At 48.0% G+C, this 21,041-nt stretch overlaps 1 protein-coding gene across 2 annotated transcripts in view; it reads right to left on the minus strand.

Annotated features, from left to right (window-relative positions):
* Nucleotides 1–4,888: 4,888 nt before the first annotated feature.
* The window catches only part of LOC119463372 (AT-rich interactive domain-containing protein 2-like), a 68,637-nt gene continuing 52,484 nt past the window's right edge, over nt 4,889–21,041 (minus strand). The window contains exons 12-19 of one of the 2 annotated variants that reach the window (XM_049656571.1): nt 19,576–19,823; nt 17,323–18,363; nt 16,346–17,274; nt 13,920–15,215; nt 12,691–12,829; nt 11,377–11,562; nt 9,991–10,082; nt 4,889–9,677 (exon numbers count right to left, since the gene is read on the minus strand). In XM_049656571.1, the coding sequence (XP_049512528.1) occupies nt 9,563–9,677; nt 9,991–10,082; nt 11,377–11,562; nt 12,691–12,829; nt 13,920–15,215; nt 16,346–17,274; nt 17,323–18,363; nt 19,576–19,823 (4,046 nt within the window). In that variant the 3' untranslated portion in view covers nt 4,889–9,562. Of the gene's footprint in view, nt 9,678–9,990; nt 10,083–11,376; nt 11,563–12,690; nt 12,830–13,919; nt 15,216–16,345; nt 18,364–19,575; nt 19,824–21,041 lie in introns of both variants that reach the window. The other variant, XM_037724193.2, reaches the window with a different exon arrangement.

Genomic DNA, 21,041 nt, shown 5'->3' on the forward strand with positions numbered 1-21,041 from the left:
ACATAATTTGTACTTTGTGGTGGGTGAAATTTCACCCCTGCCTTAATTTTATCCACCAATCAGATAACCTCTGTTTGGTTATTTCTACCCACTTAAAGTCTATTTTGCCTTCACTGTCCCTGCTCTCTGAGGACAACCGCGTTTGGCGCGGCGTAGACACCAAAATCGGAAATTTGAACTGCGCGCCATGGGGACGTTTTGAAGGCGGAGCGTTGTGGCCCCGCCCCACTCCGCCGTAGCCTACGCTAAAGCCCCAGGGACTTTAGCCTACGCAGTGCAAGGCATTGAAGAAGGGAGGGGGAGCACAGCGGAGGCTGTGTTTGATATAAATATAGGGGCTTTAGTGTTTGATTGCCAATAACACCGCTTCTGCTGAACGCATTGAAGTACTTCTTGCGGCAAAGAGTGATACTTCTATGCGTAGCTTTGTCCAAACGGCGCGAGCAGCGTATATTGTGCTTGTTCTAAAGGCGAGACTAAAATTTATTCCAAGCTATCCAAACGTTCGGAATGAATTAAATCAGTATCAGTGTATCTTGCTCTTCTTTGTTTATTTGGCAAATACTTTGAAGCAGCGGCTTAATTGTCACATTTCTGACTCAGTGAAGTTTGTCGGTGCTGTCACTGTGTGATTATTTTCTGTCTAACCGCTCGCGGGTTCGCTCAGTTGCAATAGATTTGTTTTTGCTGCAAACAAGGCTTGGAACATAGTTGTTCTGTAGTTTGTAATAGCTTGTAGCAAGGGTATATTATCGCTAGTAACTCGCTTACTCCTGAGGACAGTCACAAGACATCAGCTTCGACCATTCGTGTGCTGTCGGTGTAGTAAGTCTACTTACGCCGCAGCACACCTGCTTACTTAATCAGCTCATGTTTACTACAATTCATATTGCTACCAAAGCCGCTCACCTTACTTCGTATGACATTGCTGTATTGCTATCGCATTCATTGCTTCGCCCTTAGGGCGAAACTGTGACATTTTTTTTTTTTAATCCACGAGAACAGTCATGCATCGAGAAGGGCCGGCAACACAGGCCCTATCGACTAGGCCGATCCCGGAGGTTGTAGACAACTACACAGCGTAAGGGGAGTCAAGTATGTATACGAACAGTCCGTGAACTTGGTGACACATATTCATTCCATTCCTTAATGGAATGGAATGCATTATGGAATGGAATGCCATGCAGTAATTATTTTTGCAGCCAACTACTACACACGTCCTCAATCCACCGCTCCACATTTTGCAGCATGAATGGATGGAGCACAGCGCGTGGGAGAAAACCCAGTTGGCATTTCCGACAGCTGATTGCACAGAAACAGGGCAGAAGCGGTAATGATTTCGTATTCACGCGCTCTCACTGAGGCAACGTGTGGCGCACCGCCAACAGCGCCATCTTGTTTGTCGAGAACGAACTGCTTCCAGAAAAAGGGTCAATATAGTTCTTGTTCAAGAGCACCGCCATCTTAGAGGCACTGGGCAGCTACAAAGGAAAGAGCAATAATTAAGATTCTTACATTTGATTTGCACTAATTCCAGAAAAACAATTAATAGCACAAAAATTTGACATTTTTTCCAACTAAACTACAGCACCATTACCTCCGATGCCACGGATTTCAAAGCATTTTTTCGTGTTTAGACTGTGCTATTAGAATACTCTTTGTTAATTCAGACCATGAACTATATACTCCAGATCACAAGTCGTTTGCAAATACGGAAGCTGCAAGACTCCTTAGCCAATAGGAAGGCTGAATGCTCGAGATATGTTCATCCGACCCACGTCATCTGCTCAGTGGCTGCTGAATTCGAGGTATATGATGTGCATGGACCAGTGATGCTACTGCGGACTTCTGATTTGGAGCAAATTTTGGAGCATCAGAAATTTCATTTTGGAGCACTTTGGAGCAGGCAATTTGGCATTTGGGAGCAGCTTGGAGCAGCTGATTTTTCACATCCTGAAGTATTTCAAAAAAACGAGTGTACATGCGACACACACACACACACACACACACACACAAATTGATATCGTGTCATATATTGCTAGTTTTCCCAGATGTCATTCCGTATATCCATAAGCAGAAATGATGGACACATTGGCGGCATGCAGTTATTATAATCACATGTCATGCTGCGCTTCAAACAAGCGACAGTAGAACCCCGCTGTTACGTTCCCGGGCGCTGCGTCTTCCCGGCTGTTAAGCTCCCATAGTACCCAATGCATTGGTAGCACCGCTGTTGCGTCGCAAATGTGGGACCGTTCCCGCATCATGTGGCCTCTGGGCTGCTGTGCCTTTGTTCTGCGTTTTTCATGTTTGTATGGCATTCTTTACTGCTGCTCTACAAAGAGCATGGTGCCTGGGTTTCAAACCAAGTGAGGTGCAGAACTATGTGGGCATAAATATACAGTAGTTCTAGCGTTGTACCTGCAGACTGCCTCATTGATAGCAGTCTCTAGTGCAGTCAGTGAGGCATTGTTTTTTTTTTTTTTTTGGTAGAATCGACCATGTTACTGAATGAAGGCTCTCAGCAGCCTTCTGAATCATCTTCCATTGACATGGAGGTTAGGAGAGTCTCTGATAGATAGGCAGCAATGCAGCTGCTAGGTGCTTTCCAGCCTGTACTTTTGTATGATGCCTCACTTCTGCAGCCAGGTGTCTGTGCCAGCCCAAGTGGTCTAGTGAGCAGAGCTCATGATGAGGTTCTCTTTATGAAGGGGTGGTAGATAGGTATTGTTACGAGATATCGTGGCATTACGATAATAGAGTCGGCACACGATGCGCTAAGTCGCGGGTACGAGGTGCCGACGCGCGAAATGCCTGGTCGCGGGTCCAAATAATAGACGCTGTGTAATCGCGCAGTCGGAGGGCCCGACGCGCGAAATGCCTAGCCGCGGGCTCGAGGAGTCGACGCTCGAGTTGCCGACGCGCGAAGTGCCTAGCCGCGGGTTCGACGAGTCGACACTCGAGCGATGTACCGACGCTAGCCGCGGGCTTGAGGAGGCGACGCTCGATTAGCTTAGTCGCGCCTTCCGAGGTGCCGATGCGCGAAATGCCTAGCCGCGGGCTCGAGGAGTTTACGCTCGCAGGGCCGACGCGCGAAGTGCCTAGCCGCGGGTCCGAGGAGTCGAGACTCGCTGAGCGATGTGCCGACGCGCGAAATGCGTAGCCGCGGGCTCGAGGAGTCGACGCTCGAGGTGCTTAGTCGCGCAGTCGGAGGCGCCGATGCACGAAATGTTTAGGCAAGGATCCGAGAAGCCCGCGCGCGATGTGCTTGATCGCCGAGTCGGTGACGCCTACGCGCGAAAGGCTTAGCCGCGTGACCGAGGATTCCGTGCCCGAAGCGAGGTCGCGAATCCGCGTCACCGATGCTCCGAATGCTTAGCCGCGGGTGAGACGTCTACAAAAAGCGGGATCGGCCACGCTGCTGCGATGTCCACGTAGCGCCCGCTCTAATACTAGTCGAGATTACGGAAACCGCCCAGAGCTCGCGAAGAGACCGCAACAAGCGGTGCAGACGACGCCATCGCGAAGCGAGCACCGGACCAATGGCGAACCGCGCTGGAGTCACGTGGCAGGCGCGGGCAATCGGTGGCTCCGGCACGACCTTCAATCATTTGCTTTTTGTGTGCTTGTTTCTGTATGGAGGAGATAGCTGAAGCGGGAAATTTGAAGACGGAGAAATGCGCTTTCCAACGAGTCCAAGATGGCGGCGCTCGGCTGCGCCGTTCCGGAGATATCGTGGCTTGAAAAACGCCGTTTTTTCGCGATTTCCGCGAAATTTTTCGGCACCTTGGCTGATACAATTTTTTTAGAGCACTTCTACTTGGTTTTCAGCGATGATATTTCGGAATCAGATAAAATAAGAGTTACAGAAATTGAAAATGTGATTTTCAAAAAATCGATTTTTAGCCATTTTTCGCGATGCGAAAGCCGCGCCCCCCCTTAATCGGGACGCACGCGCTAGTGCTGTTTAGTCTCCTGTTCGCAACTAAGGCTAGCCTTATCGCGTTGCACGTTTTAATTCCCCGTTGGTGCAATTGTCGGCGATAGACGCCCCTCCCCCCCAAATCCGAGGCTGTTTGGCGCAGTTAGGCGCAATTTTCGTCGATTGTATCAGGATGGCGCAGTAAATCCCATTTGGCGCACTTTGGCGCAGTTGGCGCAGGAGTGGAATCACTGATGGACACAAAGGTTCTAATATGTCACATACCACTGCAACGCATCATGTACGAAGGAAAAACAAAACTCTATAATCCCGCCATTAATCTGAAAGTTATGCCCGGAACTGTATTGCGCTGTGCAAGCATATTTATTACCTGTGCGCGCCTCCTACCTTTGGCAGTGCCGCAAACAACTTGCGAGATGGAGCGTAGTTCCAGGTAGACTGTCCTAATCTCATGACTTTCGATGGAGGAGCAGAAGGAAACTTCAAGCCAGTCCATCTTTGCATTTTTTTCTACTTTGCCAAGATTGACATTTCTAATAATCCAGAGGCGTAATTCAGAGACCAATCAAGCCTAATTTAATGACATCCTCTACAAATCCCACTGGTGCGCGGCAGCACACCCTGAAGTGTAGTTTTATCCAACCATCATCGCACCAGGGCACTCCGTCGAGATCTGTCGAATTTGCCATAACATTCACCTTTAGTGTACACTTAATGGCAAACTTTTCACGAGTACTTGCCTGTGTACAGTAGTTCCAACTATCATGCTTCCAGAGATGTATATGCTTGCTTAAGTGGCTCGTGTTGCATAACCACGGCAAAATGATCATCATTTAGTGTTACATTTCCAGCCTAAGTGTATGCGTATCATAAGACGGCAGCAAAATAAATTCTTATAATGTGCCAAAGCTCCCAGGTGGAGTAGGGGCCCAAATGCACAGCATCTGAGATGGCCAAAAAACATTTTATTAACCAATTTCTCTTCACTCTGTGTATAAATTTTTCTCGTCATCACCATGTATGCATATATATACAGAAATAGACGCGGCAATCATAATACAATAATATTAACTGCAATAATGTGTATGTGAACTTCGTGCATCCAGACAAGTTGTCAGTGACGAGGGAGAGGATGGAGGAAGGGTACGTGTTTTGGGGGGGGGAGACAAGGTGTTGGATGGGACGCACATTCAGTAATTAGCACTGGGAGAATCTCTTCAACATGTAGGCATCGGAGCAGATGATTTAAGACGCAAAGAGCACAGTAGCCTTGCAGAGGGCATTTTTTCCTCAACAGAAAAGAAAAAAACAACAAAGAAAACAACAACAAAAAAAAAGGGCACAACAAAGACGCAACTCACAATGGGACAGTGACTTGGGCAACAGCACAAGACAGCCAAGCTAGAGAAAATTTCCACTTTCCGATGAACAGGGGACGTAAGGGGAGTTTAAAATTTAATGCTAGCGTAGTGCTTCGGCATGCCGTCTAATACTTAATTTCATGTTTTCTGCGACATTTTGATACTGTTATTAACGACGATTAGCATTTAATAAATAGCACAGAAAACATATGAAATTATTTGACTGCATACAGAAATGTTTCAGTAGGAAAAGGGAGGGAAAACAGTGATGACGGGCAAAACGCAAACTTCTGGTGTAGTCATAGCTGACAGTGCCTGCACAGCAGCTAGGCAGAACATTTGGAACAAAGTCATTTTAACCATCGCGTGTTACCGCATGGAAACGCATCTGGCCGCACAGTAGGCCTTTCTGGTCAGCAAAACGCATGCAACTGCTAACCCACATGGCTACAGCAGATGGTTGTCGTATTACCGTGCAGCACGCAATGGCCAAGGTTCGACATAAGGATCTTAAACAATAGAAAAAAAAAACAAAAAAAAAACAGACGGGGTGGGGAGAACACTTAAAGCAGTGCTGAATACAAAGATTCGCCAATCTGATTCATTGCTTGGCTTTAACAATTAGTTATAGCAGTCCTACAAGGGCTCATGCGAGAAAAAAAAATATGCTCAAGTCATCCTTTGAGCAATACGGCTAGGCTTTCTTTCCTTCAAACCAGAAGTTAGCTTACCTGGAAATAAAACGGTTTCTACAGTGACAGCACAGTTGAAGCCCTTCACAAGAGCAAAAGAAGCGTCACCTTAGTGCCAAGCTCACAAAGTTGCACATAAATTTGTCATCAGGTAAGGACACTGGTTGTAAAAAAAAAAAAGGCCAGTAGGTGAGGACAATACCACTGTGTCACAGCTGCATCAAGAAAAGCACCCATGATTCAATAGCTCACACAACGTGGAAAAACTAGGAATAACAAAAAACAGGCGCTCCTACAGGGTATGTGTGAGCACTATAACACAACAACAACAAAAAAGCTAGACAAGTGCAAGTTCTCGCAACACTTTCTTTTTTCTTCGGCAGCAAAGGATGTGCAGAGGTACATGGAATCGAGCAAAGCTGCAACAGATTCATTTATGTTATGCAGCTGCCGAAAAACCTGACAAAAGATTTCAAAAAGCAGCTACTCCTTTTTTTCACCAAAGCCAACATATTCACGAACACACCTCGACACGCTGCTCTTTCTCAGTTCCAACAAGCAACTGGCAGTGCTCCTCAACTGAAGTAGATTGTGCGCATTAACACTCGTCTGCGATTCCCCAGACAAGTTGCTTGGTGACGCCATTTCCTACTCCTGCGCCGAGCAGATGCTGACAATGGACGATTAAAAAAATTATGGCTCAGCGATCACCAAGCAGCATTATTAAATGCACCTCACCCAAGTGATCCCCGCCTCAGTGGTTGCTTGAGTAACGCTTTCAAACATGCCAAATTAGTAAAACATCACTCGATCAGACCAACCAACCAACCTTATCGAAATGCACAGCACTTCAGCAATTCTCGTCAGTGATTCCCAAGATCAGTGGCTGCTTGAGTAATGCTCCTCTCAACGCACGGACCTCTGAAGTGTTTCGCTAGTAGATTTAATAGCTCAGAAATTGTCAAGCAGCCTTATTAAATGCACTGCTCCTCAGTAAGGCTCTTCATTGATTAGCAAGATGAGGGGTTGATTTATCAACACCCCTACAACCGAAGCTTTCGAGTAGCTGCTAAAAATTCGAAATTATTAAACTTTGGAATTTTCAAGCTACATTACTAATCTCGCTGCTCCCCAATAATGCTCAACAGTTTGAGACGTAAAAGGTTACTTTAGTAACAACTCTTCAACTTGGGTTGTTTCAATGCAGCTCTCCAAAATACCTAATTACTAAATTATCGCTCGAGAATCACCGAGCTGCATTATTGAACGCTCTGCGCTTCAGTGACATTTCATCGATTCGAGGGGTTGCTTGGGTAACATCCCTCTAACTTGCTTCGAAGTAGCTGTTAAAAACCCCAATTCACTAATTTACACCCAAAAAAATTGCTAGGCAGCATCACTAGATGCACCGCGCATCAGTAATGCTCATCCACGATTCCAGAGGCAACAGGCCGCTTCAGCAACACCCGTCTAATTCTGGTGCCTCTTTGTAACTGTTAAGCTACCAATTAAGCTCAGGAATTAACGAGGAACATTACTGGTAAGCTCGGAGACAAAGGCAGCTGGAAGATGGCACTGCCCTTCGCTTGGTGGAGTCTGGGAACAGTGCGTTCTCAAAGTGTGCTCGAGGGTGTTAGTCTAGACACGGAGAGCCAAGTACCACTTTCTGAAGTTCGGGCTCCCCAACCGAACCACAAAAGTTCCACATCACAGCAAACCCTCTCCCCCAAACCCTCCCCTGTCCCATCGAAAACAACCACAGCTTGTCGCATGAAACTGCTGCCTTCCTATGCTACAGTATTTATAATGACGCAATTCTTTCGGCGAGAATGTGTCGTGTTTTTTCCATGTGCTCCACGAGAACTCGCAGAGGAATGGGGCTCTACTTGTGAGCGGCGGGACAACCATTTGGGGTGAAAGGGTAGAGGGGAAGGCCAAAACAGTTAAATGGGAGGTGGAAATGCATCGCACATACAGAACAGAAATTCTGCGCATTATGAAAGAAATGAAGTGTACAAGGCGCAGGAATGACTTCTTATTCCTTCCCCAGAGAGGACAGAATGTGCGGAAAAGAAAGACTGGCAAAAAAAACAAAAAAACTTTTTAGTTATTTAATGCAGTTCGAACAAAGAGCTAGGTGAAAAAGTTGATCTTGCTTTTTTTTTCATGCAGGTCCTTAATTTTGCAGGCACAATTTAAATATTTAAAAAAATCATAAACAAAATAAACTAAAGAACGCAATAAAAAAAAAACTAAACAACGTAACTGATCTGTCTAACAGCAATGGCCTTTTTAAAAACTGTGCTTTTCAATATGTTGCAGCCATCAAATTGGAAACGTAATATTAACAAAACTCGAAACATTTATTCTCGCAAAATTGAATACGATCACGCCAAGCAGCCTAAAAAGCAAACTTTAGACAACTTTCAAGAGTGGGTAAACAACTTTAAGAGAAAAAAAAAAAAAAGGAAATGGTTTAAAATGCCAAACCAGCATACGTCGGGACAAGCAAACGAGATGGTAGGATACAGTGCTTCGAACTTATGACATGCCATTTTTTTTTTGTGTGTGTGTCCCTCCCTTACATGAAGATAAATAAGTCTTAAATAAAAACGACCGCACCAGCCGTACTCCAGACCACCGAGGGAGACACAGTGGGACCGAGTGAAGAGCCGGCAGGCCACATTTGCACGAAAAGCGCGTACCAAGTCACGAAAAGAACATATCTTCCAATCGCACGCACCCCGATACTCTCAAGTCTGTGCAACAATCTCTCAAAAAGGTTTGCTCCCTCCCTGCTTCCGTCGGTCCCACGGCTGCGAGCCTTTTTTTTTTTTTTTTTGTCCTCACGAAGCGGTGACCACTCACCCTTTCTTGTACATAAAGCATGATTGACACAACTGAAAACAGACCAAATTCTGTGAGAAAAAAAAAAAAAAAAAAAACAGAAAGCTTGAAAAAAAAAAAAAAGATGTTCTGATAACAAATGAAAAAAAAAAATCAAACATATGGTATGAGAGACAGTGTTCCTTTCCTGTTTTCACAGTTTGATATGACGCCACTGTGTCCTGCTGTCAACACACAATGCTTTACACGACGAAGGGTAGCGAAGACAGAGAAAAATGAAAAAACAATGAAACGAGAGGCGACGGGCTTCTACTCTTTTTCACCGTCGCTTGATCGAGGCACGTAGGGAAGTTTCTCTTGCTCTTTCCATCACGCGAATGCACTTTTTCGTAGGGTAATGTCCACTTCCCCCCTCCCCTCCTCTCCGGCACGGCGTCGCCAGGGGCACTGTTCTGCACATCACATGCCCCCATCTCTGTCTGTACAAGGTCAAAAAGTTTGTGAACGGGCAGGAGCCGACCAGCTGCCGATCGCAACGTCTCGGCCGATTCGAGGTCCATCGCTGCCACCGCACACACACACACACACACACATTCGCACCCGCCACAACGACCACCTGGTCGCACACTAGTGGGGCGATGTCACGCGCGCACTTCGGCGTGGCACGACGCTGCGGTAGGTTGTAGAGTTCGGTTTTCCACGATGCGCTTGGAACCCCTTCAGTCTGGCGTCGGCACCCGCGACATTTCGAGCAAGCACTGGGCAATAGTCCGTGACGACTCCAGCGGAGACATGGCCACCGTCGACAGCTGCTGCTCGTGCCGCCGCAGGTAACTGCAAAGCGAGAATTCGAATCAATTTAACGCAAAAGCAATATCGCTATATATCAGAGAACAAATTTCAAAAGGGTTGCTGGCAATCCATGCCAACCATTATGCAATGACAGCTGCAGAGATCACTTGAAATTACCATATTTATTTGATTTTATTTGATTTGAATACCACGCAATAGATTGCGCACTATGTTCAAAGAGGCTCTCCTTAGTTCGAACTCCGTTTTATTTGAATAAATTTCCGGTCCCTCTTGGATTTCGAATTAATGAGGTATGTACAACAGTGATTGGCAGAGGTCGTGCCAGCACACTCACCGTCTTGCTCGCGATGAATGGGTAGCGAGATTCCGTATGATGAGGGCCGAAGTGAGCCGTATGCTCTTGGCCAACGCCGACTCCTTTTCATCCTGCAATGAATGACATCCAGTCAGCAACACTGGCACCAGGACACAATGAAGTAAGCCAAATAGTCTTTTTTTTTTTTTTTTTGCAAAAGCAGTCCTGCCAACCTTTGAATTTGAAAAACACTGCAGTCGAAGCCGAAGAATACAAAAATTTGGTGAAAATTGGTAAAAACTTTTTTACTACTCATGATGTTGACTTTAATAAAGATTCGTAAACTTTGTTCGATACAAAGGTACGTTGGGAACAGGTCCTTGCTCCAAAGCCGCAGTAGTATGATCTGCGCTACAAACAGAATGTTTGCAAAGTTTACTCGTGAAATACCCATTCAGCGACAGCCAATTTGCACGGGTAGAGTGGTATATGGGATAGGTCTGAAAAATCGGGCCACAGAAAATCAGTCAGGGACAGTGTTTCTATACCTTTAGAAGTGGTTTTGCCCTAAACTATGTGTGAATAAAAAATCTTAATATTATTGGTGTTAAGAATAATTTTTGGGGTAGTTATAGTTGGTGTTGCACTGCTGATTATGAAAATAAGCACTGCCAAAAGACAACACACACAGGAAAGGAAGACAAAGACAAGCGTCCTTGCCTTCCACTGCTGGGTGCATTGTCCTTTTGTTGCGCTAATTTTCCTAATGAGCAAATTATTGGTGTTAGCACAACGATTGTAAAAAGCTGGAAAATCTGGCATTTTATGACAAAATTGTAAGAGTTGGCAAGTGTTAAAAATCTCAGGACAACAGCACCGGAAAGCAGGAGGGGGAATATAGTGGCCATTTTCATAGGATTTCCATGGGTGCCTTGTAACGATTATTCACTTTTAGATGTAGAGCACAAGCACCAGCAACCTTTGGGCAGCACAAACTGGCAAACAGGCTGTAAAGATCAGTGATTTTGTCAGTGACCTTGTTGTTGCTGATTTCGCATGCTTCACGAACTTGGCTGTATAAGCGTGCTTAAAACTGATACCCGGCTGGTGTCTTTCCATAATTGGACGACTTCAAAAAGGCGTGACTGGAGACTGACGAGTTAAAATTTTTCGTGAACTGAATTTATTTTTAGTAAATGTTGACGAAAGAGTCATAGAAGCCTAGGAAGAGCTAGAATTCCTTGCGAGTTTTGCGGAGAATTTGGGAGGGTTGGCAGGTATGCTAATAAATGAGACGCCATCACAAGGACACCACTCCTTTCGCAAACTGAACATGTGAAAATTCAAGCTCTTCGGTTAAACCAGTGCCAAATAAACGGCCGTCTGTTGTTACTACCACACTGGGTCGCAAACAGGTCCACTGACCGAGGCATCGCGGTGGTTGTAGTAGGCCAGGGCGTGCCTCCGGATGGCGAGCAAAGCGGCATCCGGCGCGTAACCGGGGTGCGGGGGCGGCTGGGCAGGTGGTGGTAGGGAGGCTTTGCCAAATTGAGAGATCTGCTGCCGCCGAACTGCCTGGATCTGCAGCACCTGCTCGTTGCAGTGCCGGTCCTGCGGATGGGACAAGTGGCATTCATCGTCACCGCTCCCAGAGAAGTGCAACAACAGAAAGTGCAGAGCCGTTACCGCATGCACTGGCAATTAAACTGTGCGTCGGAAATGCAGAGCGGTTACAAGACGAACAACACTGGGCACGTCAGAGCGGTACTGACACATATTTTTCTAAGTTGTAGAATGTCTACTACCCGCTTTCCACGTGTAAAATAATCACACTTGGCAGGTATAAAGATGTTTAAATTCTATGCTAATGTTGGTCTCAAAATTCCAAACCTGGCGTCACTGACGTCATCGTGACGTCATGACACAGAGCTAAATTTGCTCGTGAGGAAAATTGTCGTGAGGAAATAAGGGCAGGTATGACGGCGCCTGCTCACTAAATAAATAAGCAAAATAAACAAAAGGATTGTGCGCAGTTTCTCCTGGCTGCTCTTGCGCATGGCAGCCGCAGCTAATGCAGGAACACAGCAAGCCAGTGTATGACGACATCATGACACATCCACTCCTGAGTAATGAAGCCAGCTCGTAGAAACAAATACGATAGTAAGTTATTTAGGGTGCTCCAATGCTTGCTCGTACTTTTTCTAGGGTTTAGAGGGTTTGGACCTTCGCTTAACGCACACATAAAAACAGAGAGAAGTCGGAAATGCCATGCCAGTTCTCTTTTTTAAAGTTGCCACATGAGCAGGCAGACATACAAAGGAGTTCATACCAGATGTTTATGCTACTCAGCACACGCACGTCTGTTTATGACATCCGTTTATCATGATTTTATAGTGGCCGAAACAAGTGTGCCGCGGTTTCTGCGAAAATATGTCCTGCCCTACAATGTACTCGTTGTAAAGCTTGGGATGTATGCACCAGGTGGCATCAACATGCCCAAAGAGCATCAGCTATCACTCCACGTACACCTGTTGAAGCAGGTATCACCAATTCGGTGGACCCCCAGCATCAATGTTTACACAGCGATCCTCCTCAAATGGCTACCACTGTAAGAGAGTCAGCTATTGATATGTAAGATTAGCAGTTATCACTGAATGATCAGCAGCTACCATCACAAAAGACGAGCGGCTATCACTGAACGAGCATCAGCTATCGCTGCGAAAGACCGACGCAGCCTACCTGGAGGTGTGTGAACAGCGAGAGTCGGCGACGCTTCATGTCATCGCACGAGTCCCACTGACAGTGAACGTCGTTGTCGGCCTCTGGTATGTGCACCTTGCAGGCATGGTAGAATACTGCACCCGGAGTCGAAAATGTCCTGCGTGGTTCAAAAAGCACAATGTTGACAACAATAAAGAAGTTTTTTTTTTTTTTTGCTTTTATTTTTTCAGAAGGCAACCATAGCTCCAAGGCTTCAACAAATTTGGAGGCCTGGGGTATAACCAAAGCTCCATATCATAATCCAAGGCGGAAAACAATTATTTTCAATATTTCGTACTAAATATAACTATTGCTTTTCTAGATATCTAGTTAAATACGACTAAACACGAAGCTATGATTTAATGTGCAAGCAGGTACACATACAAAGCATGTCTTCCTTACACACACTAAAGTACATGAAAGCTTAATGAAATGTTGCCAAGACATGTTTCTCATTCAGCAGCAGTATCTCGGCATCAACCCGAATGCGGCACACCGCTACAAGAAAACCCACACATTTCGCACAGAAGAATCTCTGTGCTTGAACATTTGAACTGTCCTCTCTGGGGATCAACCCCTGCGACGCCCTTTTGCAGCTCAGGTGCATCCCAATTGTCCCCCAATGCCAAATGTTTCTCCTCCTCGCAGATTTTCACAGGGCACATCAGGTTAATTATTATATTCCGTGGCATAGAATGCACTGCATGGTAAAGGATTACATAACATGACCAAGCAGCATTGTGACAACAAAAAAGGAATGCTAACGACACCTTAAACTGACAAGATGTTAGCAGGAAAATTTCTCCTGGGCCGAACTCCCAATATGAAAGTGCATCAATCACTAGTCCCCGCTCCCTTTTTAAAAATAAGTGGGCTTTATGCCTAAAACTCGCAGCTTAGCTACAACAGAGGCCATATCAAGGTGTGTGTGCAAGAGGAATGGGGCCTGCTAAACAACTTTGAACATCTGGGTTACTTAAATGTGCACTGAAGTTTCAGTACACAAGCCCTTCCGCATTTTGTCTCCGAAATGTCAGCACCATGGCAAAGGATCGAACTCGGGATCTTACGCTTGGTAGTGAGACACCATAGCAACTGGTACAATGAGCGAGCACGCTACTGTTTACAAGACACTGTTCTTGTGTACAGACTGTTCCGCACAACAAACTGATCTTGGGCTAGCAGGACAAGAAAAAAAAAGCACTCACCGATCGCACCCTTTCCACTCGCAATGGTAGACTAATTTTGCTGCCTTGTGATGGTGGTGGTGGTGGTGGAGGTGGTGATGACCGGCTGTGGACGGCGCTGTCGACTTCTTCTCCACGTCAACCGTTACAGTCTTAGATGCTGTCACGATGGGTTTCACTTCCACGGGCTGTGTGGACACCGGAGTCGACCCTGCCGCCGTGGTCGACATCACACTCGTTGTTGACATAGAGTTTGTCGCCGCCACTGTGGTAACAGTTTTTGAGGAGTCCATAGTGCTCAAGAGTTTTACCAGGTTGGGCTGCGGAACTGTCGACGAAGTGGTTGCGACCACCCGCACCATGTGCGGCGGCGTCGCTGAGGAGACTGATGTCTGCGGCTGTTGAGACACCTTGTGCACCGTGGCTTGGTGGGCACAGGTGTGCTGAAGCACACCACCTTGTTGCTGAGTTGTACTGTGCTGTGTTACACTTTGCTGGATCACACCCTGCTGGACAATGACGTGCTGCGCTCCTGGGGTCGCCTCTGTCCGTGCCACCACAACTGTGGACTGCTGCTGTTGCTGAGAGACAGGCACCGCAGCTGCGGGCGGTGACGCTTGCCTCTCGGTTGCATCGCCAACTTGGAATGTCACCTCGCTCGAGTCTTCCAGCCGGAGCCGCTTCGCACAGGCTCCGCCACTGCCATCTGGCTCTGCCGTTCGCTTCAACGCCGACGAAACAGCAATGTCAACACTGGTGCGGGAAATCACCTTGGACGCACTCTCCACCGACCCAACAATGTCCTTGATCGGTGAGAGGTCCGACGACGTTGTCATCTTCTCCACGGTACCTGTCCCGTTGGTCACTGCGATGCCGACATCATCCGATATCACCATTGCGGAGGAGCCATCAGCATTCTGTGCCATCTCGTCTTCTGCGCTTCCATTCTGCAGCGTCGCGGATTCCATAGCTAAAGGTACCTTGCCCTTATCCAGAAGACCGTTGAGGAGCGGTGAGCTCTTGTATACTATGCTCTCAGCAGGTTTTGCTTCTGTGGCAGTTCCAGAGGCGGCGGTTGTGCTCGGAAGAATGGCAATGCACTTGTGAGCTGTCGTCGTCGTTGTGGTGGCCACGGTCGTCGAGGTGGCGGTTGCACCGTTCTCTCCGATGTGGTTGTGCACAGGGTGATCCACACTTGTAACAGATACCTGCTGTGCGGAAGAGGGCAGTTCCGGCTTGCATTCAGGAGGCATCGACACCTCCATGACGATGTCTCGCTGGAAGCCATTGGGTCGGGTGGACACTATGAGCGGTCCTCTGAAGAAAGAAATAACGGAAACACGCTCCACACTTGAACTTCAAACTCACTGAAATTGGTTTTCCCAGTGTTCACAACTGTCTACACCTTTAAATTGAACATGCTGTTTCAATATGAATGTACTTCTACGAGTACTCGACATCACCTATTGAAAAGGATGATTGATTGGTGGAGCTCACCGCACTTTCCGATGTATAAGACGAATTTTTTTCCAGAATTTTTCGTTGGTGCGTCTTATAGAACAGTGTGACTTATGTACATTTTTTTTTTTCGGAAGAACTGCCGTCAAAATCAGATTCGATGTTATGGCCACGCGAAGCGTGCTGGTTGACTTTATTGCTACGGGTTCTGTGCGTGCTATCGAGGTGGCGGGTACGTTCTTCTCGTGATCGAGTTCCTGAGCGCCGCGCCAGAAGGACGGAGCAGTAACGCAAGCAGTGGCAGGCCGACCCCGAATTTGTCGCATCTGCAGATCGCTGCCAAGATACGGCGCGCGCCGCTGCGTAAACTACGCAGTTGCTACCGTAGCCTTCGCAGTGCAAGGCATTGGAGGAGGAAGGGGAGCACAACGGAGGCCGTGTTTGATTGCTGATAACTCTGCTTCTGCTGACCGCATTGAAGTACTTTTTGCGGCAAAGTGATTCTGAAATAGCCTATTTTCACTTCAACTGTCTTTCTCCACTTCAATGAAAAGTGGTTGAGGGCCCCTTTAAGTATTGCTGCATATCAAACACACTCGACTGCACTAAGGATGATGTCGTTTGGAATGCTGAGAGCTCTTGTAGAGCATGCTACAAAGTCGACTTCTTTGGCAGTTCAGACAAGGATACTGCTTGCGACATCAACTGGGGAGAATTAGTGCTGAGCTCACAGTAAATGAGGGTGTGTCATGTTGAATGTTTTTTTTTGTTTTTCTAAAAAGATATGGTTCAGCCTATGCTCAAATCATACTTAAAACTAAAGTAAGACAGAGCTGTTGAGTGAACTATAATGCAAGTGCAACCAAGGCAACATAATACTGTAACTGCACAAATCCAATACCAGATATTTTTGGTCAAATTACCAGCTTGAGAATTACCTCAAAATGTGTTTAGAACCAAGCTCTGAATATACGTAGCAGCTCACTCACCTGGCACCAGCATTGATGGCATTGGCTACGGCTTGGTTCCTTGCCAGAAGAGTTGCACCAACAGCACCAGCCGGCAGCTTCCCTTGTGGTCGCACAACCAACATCCCCGTCGTGATGCCCGTGGCCGAGTTGGGCACCATGACGATGGTGGCCCCCGGTGGCAAGCCGCCACCCGAAGCCAAACTTGCAGCCAAAGACGTACCCTGTGCCATGACCGGATTCGAAGGTAGCGCCGAACCCACAACCACCGCGGAACTCCCACCCAAATTTGACGCTAAATTCGGAGCCATAACGACAGTCTGGTTGGAACCTGTGTTCAGGCTTGATGCCAGTGCAGAGGATCCCACCACCACAGTCTGATTCGCAGCGAGGCCGGAGGCCAGGTTTGAAGTCACGTTCGAGGCCAGGCTTGTGGGTAAAGTCTGAGTCAGACTAACCGCAGACACTGATGATGGCGCAGAACTTTGGGCAGAGGCAATGGCAGAAGCCAGAAGAGGTGTGGAAACTGGCGTTGAGAATGTAACTTGTAGAGGAGTCTGGACAGACATTGACGTCTGGACCGAGACGGCTGGCACCGAAATGGAAGTTGGCACCTGCCCAGTTGGCGCCATGGATACCACAACCTGCGCAGGTGCCTGGACCATGGCGGCTGGCTGTGCAGACTGAATCAACATCGGACCCGCTGCTGTCTGAACTTGAGTCTGCAACGGCGCCTGGCAGATTTGGGTCGGCACTTGAACCTGCATCTGGTGTGGTTGAACTTGAGTCTGCACGACCGGCCCTGTGTGAACTTGCACCTGTTGTTGGAACTGTGTTTGCACAGCAGGGGTTGTCGCAACCTGCATCTGAACCTGCTGCGGCTGGAGCGCCGAATTTGGAACCTGCACCTGAACCTGCTGGGGCTGAAGCGCAGCGTTCGAAACTTGCACCTGAATCTGCTGCTGCTGCTGCTGAAAGGTTGAACTTGGGACTTGCACCTGAACCTGCTGCGGCTGAATTGCTGAACTGGGAACCTGAACCTGAATGTGAGGCTGTGTTTGAACCATGGTCGTGGGAACCTGCACCTGAATCTGCCGTTGCTGCGCCTGCACTGTGGCTGCCGGAACCTGGATCTGAACTGGTGCAGATGATACTGAGACCTGGTTCACACCTGTAGCAACCTGTGCCTGAGCCTGGACCATGGTGCCTGGAACTTGCACCTGGATTTGTGCTTGCTGCACCTGAGCTGCTGAGGTCGGAACCTGCACCTGAACCTGCTGTGCCTGAACCACAGAGTTTTGTACCTGCATCTGTTGCATCTGAGTCGCCGAGCTTGAGGCTTGTGCCTGGACTTGTGCGTGCAGCATCTGAGCCACCGACGTTGGAACTTGGACTTGGATTTGCGCATGCGGAGTTTGAGCTGCCGAGGTCGGGACTTGCACATGGACTTGAGCCTGCTGTGGCTGGACTGTCGAAGTTGGGACCTGCACCTGCATTTGTGCCTGCTGTGTCTGAGCTGCGGACGTTGGCACCTGGACCTGAATCTGAGGCTGCGTGTGAACGGTTGGAACCTGGACCTGCACGTGCGGCTGAACACGCATGTGCAAAGTAGTCCCAGGACTTTGTACGTGAGTTTGAGGCTGAACCGAATTGTGGACCAGAGCCTGTGGCTGCTGCTGGAGCTTGGCTTGAAGCGCAGACGTAAGACAGGTGGTTGTCTGCTGAGTGGTTTGGGCTGTGGGTGCAACTGCGGTCACGGTCGAAGCGGCAGCCACCGCCGCCGCCGTCGTGGTCGATATGAAGCTGAAAGACTGTGTTGTGACCGCAGAATGCTGCTGATGATGTTGTGGTTGATGGGAACTGACGGCGGAGGCTGGGTTCACCTCCCGTCGGACGGGTTCAGGTGCTCTGGTAGGTGTGGCGCTGTTGGCCAATACGGGTGTCCCGGCTGTCACCGGTGTCGCCTCTGCATCCGCACTTGTCGCCACCACCGTCGCCTGCTGCTGCATTTGCTGCTGCCGCTGAAGGTTGCGGGACACCTGCAAGGCAACGCAAGTCGTGTAAGCATGAAAACCAGAGAGCCCAGATCTATTCGCGCAAACAAGTGGATGGTCCTCCGAGGACAAGCCCGGTAATAGCATAACTTGTTCACAAGTAGCTTGAACTCAAGTGGAATGTTTAATTCAAGGAAAGTGTCAAGAAATGTCTTGTTTCAGTAAATACATTCACTTTGTAAACTATGCTTTATGCAAACCTTTTCTTAGAAAATGGCTATGCTAATATTTTCCAAGTGCCATGCTAAACTCCCTTCACTCCCAACCGCTATGCTAAAATGGTATGCCACACTAAAATTTCCTGACTCCCAACAGTTATGCTATAACTGTCTATACCACACGCCTAATTTTTCGAACATGCCCAATAATTCGGATGCCTTCGTAGCACCGCCACATTCCCCACCCCATAGAGTCAATGTATAAAAACGTCTGAAATTTCAAACATAACCTTCGCCGTCCGATTTTGCAGACATTTTGCCATGACCGTAGGTCTGAAAGGGCATTAATCGTAGCCACCACAGCCACCATTTTCATAATCTTGCCTCCTCGAACCGACACTCTCACACACCGATCCGCTGGCAGCCGTAGCCACCACCACGGCAACTCTAGGACTTGCTACTTCGAAGTGTGCTACCAAGCTTCTTTCTGTTTGGTGCCGTGTTTTCAATTGAAACAATTTGCCGCTGTTAGCAATGGCGCCAACTCCGCCTTTGCAATCCTCGCCAATGGCTTGGAAACTGTGAAAGCACGGCACGTTGCATAATGCCAGTTCCCAAAAGCCAGCTTCGCCTTAATACAGCAGTGTTCTGCTGTGAAGCATATGCGAAGTATTGTGGTGAAACATATCAAGAGTGGGAAGGCGCTATTGTCACGGGACACGGTATGTATTCTTTAATTACACACGCCCGCCGTCTCCTATCACAGTACGAGCTACGTTACGTCTAATAAGTGTACTGCCAGGCCTTCAGAGCTATTTCGAACATGCCTGTTGCGATTTGAGCCCCTGGGGGGCAGTAAAAGGCATGCATTCGTTTTTTCGAACAGCCCAATTTTCTGCACATTTTCGCGGCCCCTAGGGAGTCCGAAGAATCAGACGTTGACTGTATATGCTCAAATAGACTGGAGAGTCCTAGCAGGTCTATGCACTACGCTATAACTGCCCAATAACTCCCTGTAGAATGACCGAGCACCACTCACCTTGTTGGCCAACAAGCTCTTGATGAGGTTGCTCGACCCGCCAGAGGCACCACCAGGTGGCGGCGCAGGAGGCGTACCCACGACCGGTGGCGCAGTTGTGGCCAGGGCGGGCGAAGGGGGCGGGGACGCCTGGTTCCCTGGTGGGGTCAGAGCGCGAAGCGGTGCTGACAGCTGAGCCTTCAGGATCGGGCTGTGGCTAGACGCCGTGCCACCACTTGCTAGCGGTGTGCGCAGTGTCGTGGCCGCAGCTATACGATACCAGGTCGGGGGCAGAGGAAACCGAAGAAGCCGTGTTAGCAAGGCTTAATCTTGAAGGGGTACTCACTAAAGTAAGATATCTGGTCGAGCTAGATCGAAAGATTAGGCTTGTGTAATAGTGAATTCGTCATTCGTAGCGAAAACAGAGCTTTTGTAAGCGAGAAAACAAAGAAAATAGAAAATCGAAGTGGTGCCGTGCCATCTGTTGTGTACTATCGATACTTCTGACATGTGACCTCAGCACTACTGATTCGCAGAGGCATCACTTTATCTGCTTACAGCCCACAGTCCACCACCTCGCCTGCTGGCCAGGGAGGCTCAAGTGACTGTATCTGGCATCCTGAACCCAAGCACAGCCCCAGAGGAACTCACACAAGCAGAACACCTGCAGCTGACAAGGCAGTACGCTTTGTATACAGACCTAAATAAACAGTTTCTAAAGGACATAGCAGCCGCATAGAAGCATGTCACGTGGAGATGACATAAACTCCTCCGTCTCAGTCTCGTTGCGAGTGGTCCAAATTAGGAGAAGCAGCGGGACATTCGGTAGCAATTTTCTACAAACAAAGTGATATAGCAGTATGCAGAAAATGATGATATACTTCTAGACGAATACGCTGTCGATCTAGCTCAACTTAATAGTTTTCTTTAAAATATGAAGGAAAATATAGGTCGTTGTGGACTGTTAAAATACCATTCACTAGCGCCTCCTCTATTTTTTCATTGCCAGTGCAAGCACTCAATCCGCAATGGGATCCGTTGGTCCGCCTTAGTTCAGTGAGTTGCCGCGATGTGACGCTACCCAGAGGGTACGAATGCTTCCGTCACGCGTGCGTCTGAGCGCGCGCCACTGCCGTTTCAGAGGAGAGGCGGTAGACACTTCGTCTGTCAGGATTACTTCCTCAGACTTCCGTCGTGGCGCGCCGCTCAGAGGGTACTCTCCCCCACAACTGTAATGCAGGCGCGAATGCTAGCCGACGGGGAAGAGTAGGAAAGGACAATCGGAGAGGGTGGTGAACCGTTAGATAGGCCGCATCTGGCTTGCATTGAAAAAATAGGGGAGGCGCTGGCCTCACAGAACTCATTTCAAACCGAGAAAAGAATTAGTTTTAAGAGAAAATCGTGTCTGAAGGTCCGCATACCTTTAGCGTAATTCCAATCGCCCACCCCCGAGCGGGGAGTGATAACATTGCATACCATCACCATCC

The sequence above is a fragment of the Dermacentor silvarum genome, chromosome 9, assembly GCF_013339745.2.
Source record: "Dermacentor silvarum isolate Dsil-2018 chromosome 9, BIME_Dsil_1.4, whole genome shotgun sequence".
Lineage (NCBI taxonomy): Eukaryota > Metazoa > Arthropoda > Arachnida > Ixodida > Ixodidae > Dermacentor > Dermacentor silvarum.